Here is an 8,261-nt window from a genome sequence, read left to right as displayed (position 1 = left end):
AAAGGATTAATCTCCAAAATATACAAACAGCTCATGTAGCTCAATATAGACAAAAAACAACCCAATCAAATAATGGGTGGAACATCTAGATAGATATTTCTCCAAAGAAGACATACTCATACCCCAAAATCACATGAAAAGATACTCCACATTACTATTAGAAAATTATAAATCAAATGAGCTATCACCTCACATTGGTCAGAATGCCATCATCAAAAAGTATCCAAACATTTCACGGCTGTTCCTTTCACTGCATGGAGTCTTAGGTGGTGGTATTACAATCCATCATATATCTAAGCTGACATGTCTTCCCTCAGGGCACCATGAGGATGGTTTGGCTGTTTTGTAGTGCCTTAGGATTTTTGTGGAGTCACACAGTTCAAGAAAAAAAATCTACAAACAATAAATCCTGGAGGGGATATGGAGAAAAGAGAACCCTCCCTACACTGTTGGTGAAAACGTAAATTGCTACAGTCTCTATGCAGAACAGTACAGAGGTTCCTTAAAAAATTAAAAACAGAACTACCATATGATATGACTCAGCAATCCCACTAGTAGGCATATGCCTGGAAAAAACCATAATTCAGAAAGATACATGCATCCCAGTGTTCACTGCTGCATGATTTACAACAGCCAGAACACGGAAGCAAACTAAATGTCCATTGACAGAGGAATGGATAAAGATGTGGTATATACAGACAATGAAATATTACTCAGCCACAAAAAAAGAACAAAATAATGCCATTTGCAGCAACACTGATGGACCCAGAGATAATAAAATTGAGTGAAATCAGACACAGAAAGAAAATATCATACGATATCACTTGTATGTAAAATCCAAAAAAAAGGTACAAAAGAACTTAATTCACAAAACAAGCAGAGTCACAGATGTAGAGAACAAACTTATGGTTACTAGGGGATAAGGAGGGGGACAGAGAAACCGGGAGGCTGGGGAGGACAGACACATTTCTGTACATAACATAGATACCTGAGAACCTACTATATAGCACAGGGATCTCTACTCCATACTCAGTAATGGCCTATATGGGAAAAGAGTCTTAGGAACGCATGTAAGAATTAAAGATTTTAAAATTTAAAAAATAAAAAACTAAAAAAAAATAAATAAAATAAAAAAAATAAAATATTAAAAAAAAAGAAAAACAGTGGGATATGTATGTGTACAACTGATTCACTTTACTGTACACTTGAAAGTAACACAACACTGTAAATCAAATATACTTCAGTAAAAGAGAGACTATGGGTCTTACTACAGCAAAAGGGGAACTAAGGAAAAACATGGAGGGTGAAAGTCATATCACAAAATCTTCCCCAAAACAAAAAGTATTTAACTAAATCATTTGTTGAGCAGCATGCAATTTTAAGAAACTAGGGAGAGAGCAATATAAATAATCCACTGGGAGGATAAAGGAGAATGTGATTACTCCATCTGATATCATTAACTAATTTTTAGTTCCTACTATCTGTTCCCCTACTCCAGAATAGGTCTGTGAAGGCAATCATTTATTTGTTTACCTACAGTAACCTCAGTGCCTAGTACACAGTTGTTGAATAAATATGACCTGGAGTATTTTTCTGAAGAAAAACAGGATGGATAACTATTTTGAAGTCATAGACCACTTGGGTTGGAAGAGATTTCTTGGATATTAAGACGCTTTCCTCCTGCAGATGAGAAGACAGAGGAACACATTTTTAGCTAGTGAGGAAAGGGTCTGGATCCTAAGCTTCTCTTTTCCTTTCAAAAGTCAGGATCCTGTCAGGCAGAGACATAGATGACAAGCAAAACCAAAGACAGACAAAGCAAAACACACAGACATTTTAAAGTACAGTTTATCCAGGAAATAAAGATTATTAATTTAGAAGGAAGAAAACTGTGTGTATATAATGGGAAAGGGAAGGGGAAAATGTAAGTATGACACAACCCTTTACTATGGCCCAGTCAAGTGAGGGAAGCTTTATGAAGAGTTAGTGAAACTCTGAAGAACGGAAGGGAATGTGCCTAAGCAGGAAGGAAGGGGATGAAGCAGCTCCAGACTGTCTCAGGGTGGAGAGTCTGTATTAGCTGTACACAGACACACAAGGAAAGAGCCAGATTATGGAAAGCCTAAAAAAGGTGAGAAACAGAGTAATAGTAACAGGGAGATATTTAAGACTCTTGGGTACAATTGAGTACAAATAGACAGTTCTTAAATTTAAGATGTATTTTAAATTTCTTCTTTGTTCCCCAAATATATCAGTTATAAAGCTTCCTGATGATTCCATGCCAGCAACAAAGAAAGGCTGCGTGTGTATAAATATCTATGTGTGCGTGTGTGCTAAGTTGCTTAAGTCATGTCGGACTCTTTGTGACCCTATGGACTGTAGCCCATCAGACTCCTCTGTCCATAGGATTGTCATGCCCTCCTCCGGGGGATCTTTCTGACCCAGATATCAAACTCATGCCTCATGTCTCCTGTGTTGGCAGACCCGTTCTTCACCGCTAATGTCACCCATCGGGTGCCCTGGGCTACTGTCCATGGGGTCGCAAAGAGTCGACCAGGCTTCTCTGTCGATGGAATTCTCCAGGCAAGAATACTGGAGTTGCCATTCCCTTTCCCAGGGGATCTTCCTGACCCAGGAATCAAATACAAATATAAATATCTTTCTATATATACATTAGATTATTAAGCTAAGAGAATTGTATTTACTATAATTTGCTAAGAAAATATTTTCTTCTTTCGCTCAAAAGAGTATGAGTTTTACAGTTATCACATATTAAGTAAACTGAAGAACTATTTTTGCTTAACCTTGGAAAATGATATAGTTATTTGATAAACTGATGAAGTAGTAGCATAAAATGTACAATCAATTGCATAAAGTTCCAGAAACACTTTATTTAAAAATGGAGTTGTAAATGCATAACAAAATAACATAAGTAATAAAGGTAACAAAAATAAATAAGGAGAATAATGTATTCATACAAAATAAAAATAACATAGTAAAAGGCCAAATGTTTGTAATTGAACAAAACTGTGTAAACACTTAAATGATAATGTAAGTAGAATAGATGCTAATATTTTCCTAAACAACTCCTTACCTTCGACTTCCATATTGATATCATCAGTACCCAAACATTAAACAAAGATGAAACAGTGGTGATTAATTTTTTCTACTCTTTCTTCAAATGGATCAACCATGTTTTAACATTTCATTTATTCCTTCAAAGCATTGGTATCTTTCCATTCATGCTCGTTAAAACCATTTTTGCAGTCTTCCTTTATTAGACAGAATGGGGAATTTAGCTTTACAAGGAGAACAGTTCATTTGCTCTTTTTTTTAAATTTAAAGAAAAATAATGAGATCCATTATACAACAGACTTTTGTTTCTATGTCTCTAAAAACAGGTTTTGGTTTTTCTTTTTTTTTTTTGCATCTTTATTAACTGGCCCAACATTACAGGATTTTAAAAAATCCTGTAAATTTTTGAGTTGAACAGAGTTACTTTCTTAAAATAAATGTAGCAAAGGATTATTGCTGAAATATTAAAGACTATTTCATGAAACTTGCAAAAGTTGCAGCTTTAACCTTTATAAACTGATGGGATCAAGGGTTTCAAAAATCCAGTCTACTAATAATATTTAATTGAATTAAGAATTACCCAAAATTATAGTGTTCTGGAAACATAAAGATAATTACTTTCTTTTTAAACTTATCCAAATGTGAACTTACTGAAAAGAGAAAAAACAAGTTAATAGAAGATACTTTTCATAAGCTTCCTGTTTAGCATAGGCCCAAAGCCTTGGTCGTTATCTTGTAGGGTCCTTATAAATGTATACGACTGAGACAGGATTTACTATTGGGTCCTACAGGGAAACACACAGAAGCAATTCATTGCTTGGGAGTGAAACTATCTACTAATCTTATGACTACTGGTTCTCCAAGTTTCCTAATGCCCCAAATTTTAATCTCATGATCATTTCAAGGGAAAAATTTTTTCAACTGTCACATACAAACTTGGTAACACAGGACCTGTATACATGTTCTTAGTTTTAAAAATAGACTCCACCTATAACCTATCTGTCTAGTTTAATCCTTCTACTTATCATTTGCCCTAAAATGAGACAAAATCTTACTTTCACTAAAAAAAAAAAAAAAAAAAAAGGGAAAAAAGTGCCAAATTGATCTTTTTGAAAGTGGAGTAAAACACTGTGGGGTTAAAACAAATACAATTATCAATCTCCTATATACAAAAACCGATGGTTAGTCCTTATTGATATATAGATATGTCCACCTACCACTCCCAGCAAATCTTAGTGCAAACATAATAGTTCATTTCCATAAACCCTAAGACAATTTACGCAGCAACAAAGTTATATAAATCACATATATGTTGGAAAATTTTAGAACACAAGAAGGACTGTTCTGAAAGGTCAGTTTGACTGTGGAGAGCAATGTCATTGTATCCAATGGTAATGAATACTAATATAAATCCTATTATTAAGAAGCAAATATAAGTGTTTAACAAATCTGTACAGACGAACAGCAAGTCCATTTCAGGGAGCAGCTTGGCACAGGAGACATGGGGGTCAGAAAGGTTGGGTTTTTAGTTTGCTTGTAGGTCACAGCATGGCTTAAAGAAAAAAAAACAAAGATCTATGAAGGGAAAGGATGCAATTATCTAATTCAATTTGAAAATCATAAAAACCACAAAATGTGAAAGTTTCACAATCTAGATTTTCCTCTATGTGCATCAAATGGTCATCTCAATGGTTCGAAAGGATTACTATGGCTCCATGTTATAGATAAAAAATAAATAAATAAAATTAAGAAGACAGAGATAACAAGATTGCAGTTGACCAAGCTGTCTTATTTTCTCTAAAAGTCAACACTATGCTGTTTCCAATAATTCTAGTCATTCCACAGGTAAATATTTTAACAAGCAAGAGAAAGTCATTCCTGTACTGTAACGTCCTCCTCTTCCCCATCGGGGTTGAACCTATTGAAATGTATACTGAAATCAGCCTCAGACTCGGCATTCTCAAATTCGGCTGAGACCGCACCAGCAGCAGGATGAAGAACCCTAGCTTCTGGTTGGCAAAGTGCCGGTGTCTGACCCGGGCTGCTGTGGTCATTCACAGGACTGGACTTCTGTTTTGGTGGAGATGGCAAGATAGCACTGGGAAATCCCATGTTGTTCAGAGCCTCCAAAGTTCCATCTGGGTCAATCATAGCATTGATAGCTGAAAGAAAGGAAAGGAATAGAGGGAAAAAGACATAACTACAGATGCAGCTAAATTTGGATATGAATATTGCTTATGATTTGGATAATATTTCAATTACTAATGCTTATATGAGCTTTAATTTGGTTAATCCTTCCAATTCTGGATTTAAAACCCCACTTTCAGTAATTCTGGGGCTCATCTATATCATAGATTATAAAAACCTCAAAGCTTTCTATGGTCCCTTGAGTAGGCTACTTACAGGCATCTGAACCTGCTGGAAGATGAGGATTTGGAGATGTGGCATTCAGGAAAGGTCTCTTTGAAATATGCTTTAATCATTACAAGAGGATGATGAAAATACTGGTTAGGACTGAAAGAAATTACTCCTGGCTTTATTACTCAGATTGGAGAAGGCGATGGCACCCCACTCCAGTATTCTTGCCTGGAGAATCCCACGGACGGAGGAGCCTGGTAGGCTGCAGTCCATGGGGTCGTGAAGAGTCAGACACAACTGAGCGACTTCACTTTCACTTTTCACTTTCATGCATTGGAGAAGGAAATGGCAACCCACTCCAGTGTTCTTGCCTGGAGAATCCCAGGGACAGGGGAGCCTAGTGGGCTGCCGTCTATGGGGTCGCACAGAGTCAGACACGACTGAAGCAACTTAGCAGTAGTAGTTATTACTCAGATAATTGGGATTAGTTGCTAAGATGGGGTTCAGAGTAACATGAAAGTTGAGGAGGCAAATAGCAAGCACACTCTGAAGCTATCATAGCATGTTGTCATTCATCCTGGTGAGGATGCTAGGGTATCTGCCATGCACAAGTATATATTTGTGGACCACTGAGCCATAAAAATCCTTCACAGTCTAGATATTCATATTCTATGGCAACCCCAGCAGGCCAAATAGACCTTGCATTCTCCATGGCAAGGGCCAGATAAAGACCAGCTTTCAATCCAAAAGATCCTTGAGCGGACAAGGGAAAGTCTTCAGCAGTGATTTTCAACGTGGTATTGGGTAGAGTGGAGAGTTGAGGAAAAGAAGCCTCACAGACAGAAGAATTATTTAAGAGGTCCTTTTAAAAGCATACTCCCTCCTGCCAGCTAACAATCATGTAAACAAGCCACTTTGCCTCATGGGGGTATATGCTTAGGTGTGCTGAGGCTAAGATTCAGAACCCCTGAGCCAGGACCAACACATCATGCCTAGATAATTCAAATACTGAGTAAAATTAGCAACCGACTCTGGAATCGCCTGTTTTACCACTGGGGACTTCTAGGTCAAAACACACATAGGCATAAGTGCATAATTAAAGGTCTGACACAACCAAAAACAATGTCCCTGTTAAAGTTTAGGAGGCCAACAGTCTCTTTTTCTTCCCTACTCCCTCTTCTGGTCCCTGTGTCCAATGTGCACTCATTTCTTGTACATCCAAATGATTATTATGACTTATAAAATCGTTATTAGTTCATATGGGTTGTACCACAAATATAATTTAAGAATTATCAAATCAAGTAAACAAAGCTAATTGTCAACAAGAATTTTCAGTGGCATATACATATTTTAATATATTATTTTACATATTTTTCATATACTATAATTTATGAATATATATAAATAATAGATACTATATTATATAGATATACAATATAATCTATATTGTATCTATTATATAGAAACAAATAATAGATACTATATAATACTATGAATTATATTTTTAATTATTTATGCTTTCTTTTTATGAGTAATTTGAATATGTAGAACTTTATATCTTTATTCATACATCATTACACTTAACCAAATAGTGTTCAAATAATTAACAGTATTTTAGAAATATCACTTAGGATGTACTTGTTCTAAAATTGGTAGCTTTTTATACTTAATCAGTAGTAAATTCACCTTGTAGCTGCTTTTCAACTCTTTTTAGCTCTTGTAAGATAGAAGAAATCTCCTGTAGGGAAAGCAATGACAAGAATTAGCTTACTTTAATTAAAACATTTTCATTTGATAAGCAACAAACCTTATACTAATTTTATTTGATATCCTTAATATTACTGACATGGCCCCAATCTGTAGCAACAGGATATGAAATAATTATGACATTCAGTAAAAAGACTAGAATTTTAAAATCTTTAATACTGAAATAATTCTTTTCAGTGAGATAGTAATAGAAGATGAAAAGTTAGACAATAATACTGTATATGCAAAGATATATTGATCAATCTTGCAACAACTGTAAAAAGCGCTTAAGGGTTTTCTAGGGAAAATGTACAAACTGAAACCTCAATTTTAGGATGATTTCCTGAATAATAAAAACCTGTACAAATTCTGGAGGAGACAAGCTATCTGTTAAGTAAACAGAAATGACTCATGTCAACTTATATTTGAGTTCGCTCTTATTTCAAAATTGCTTATTTATAACATACAATTATTATAAGAACAAGAGTATATTAATAGAGAGAAACATAAAAGGTTCCCCCACACCCTTTACAACTTTGAAGCAGTCAATACTTTAAAACCCTGTGACAGACAAGTGAAACCATAAAGTTTCCCAAATTTGTGCTCTTATATCTTCTTTTACAAATGAACAGTTTAAAAATCAGCATATCATTCCTTGAACATAAAACCTTTTAAAAAATGTTTTAATATTCAAGAAAAATTACCATACCATGCTTGAGGTTTTCACAATAGGGACTTCACTTTCAGCTCTTAACTTGCTTTCTATTTCATCCCAATTCCGATCTTTGTCTTTAAATAATATTCTATAAATAAAAAAATAAGCTCTTTACTTTTCATATTTTAAAAATATCACATTTTTAATGATAATACAAAACAATGTATCTTTTCAAAGCTGAATAAAAATTTAAAATACCATTAAGTGTTACATGAACTGTGAATTAAACAGAGTCAATATTAACAATAAACTCATTTATGTGAGAGATCTGTACTAAAAAAGTAACTGACTAGCTAGCTACAAATAGACACATAGAAACCCTTTAGTATTTATCTCATTCTTTATTGAGAACCAAATATAAAACAAA

General features: G+C 34.7%; 1 protein-coding gene and 1 non-coding gene across 23 annotated transcripts in view; one reads left to right on the top strand and one right to left on the bottom strand.

Moving 5' to 3' along the window:
- Positions 1-232: 232 nt before the first annotated feature.
- LOC138416707 (small nucleolar RNA SNORA79) lies at positions 233-380 on the top strand. Its single transcript, XR_011247827.1, has one exon. It is a non-coding gene; the product is annotated as a small nucleolar RNA SNORA79 (small nucleolar RNA).
- Positions 381-2,871: 2,491 nt separating this feature from the next.
- Positions 2,872-8,261, bottom strand: part of CEP170 (centrosomal protein 170) — a 137,125-nt gene continuing 131,735 nt past the window's right edge. For 13 of the 22 annotated variants that reach the window (XM_069545520.1, XM_069545521.1, XM_069545522.1 and 10 more), the window contains 3 exons: positions 7,889-7,982; positions 7,120-7,171; positions 3,409-5,237 (listed from right to left, as the gene is read on the bottom strand). In XM_069545520.1, the coding sequence (XP_069401621.1) occupies positions 4,948-5,237; positions 7,120-7,171; positions 7,889-7,982 (436 nt within the window). In that variant the 3' untranslated portion in view covers positions 3,409-4,947. Of the gene's footprint in view, positions 5,238-7,119; positions 7,172-7,888; positions 7,983-8,261 lie in introns of all 22 variants that reach the window. The other 9 variants (XM_069545529.1, XM_069545531.1, XM_069545534.1 and 6 more) reach the window with 2 other exon arrangements.

Source organism: Ovis canadensis, chromosome 12, assembly GCF_042477335.2.
Source record: "Ovis canadensis isolate MfBH-ARS-UI-01 breed Bighorn chromosome 12, ARS-UI_OviCan_v2, whole genome shotgun sequence".
In the NCBI taxonomy this organism is placed as follows: Eukaryota; Metazoa; Chordata; class Mammalia; order Artiodactyla; family Bovidae; genus Ovis; species Ovis canadensis.
Note: the sequence above shows the minus strand (reverse complement) of the source record. Positions and strands in the feature narration are given on the sequence as shown.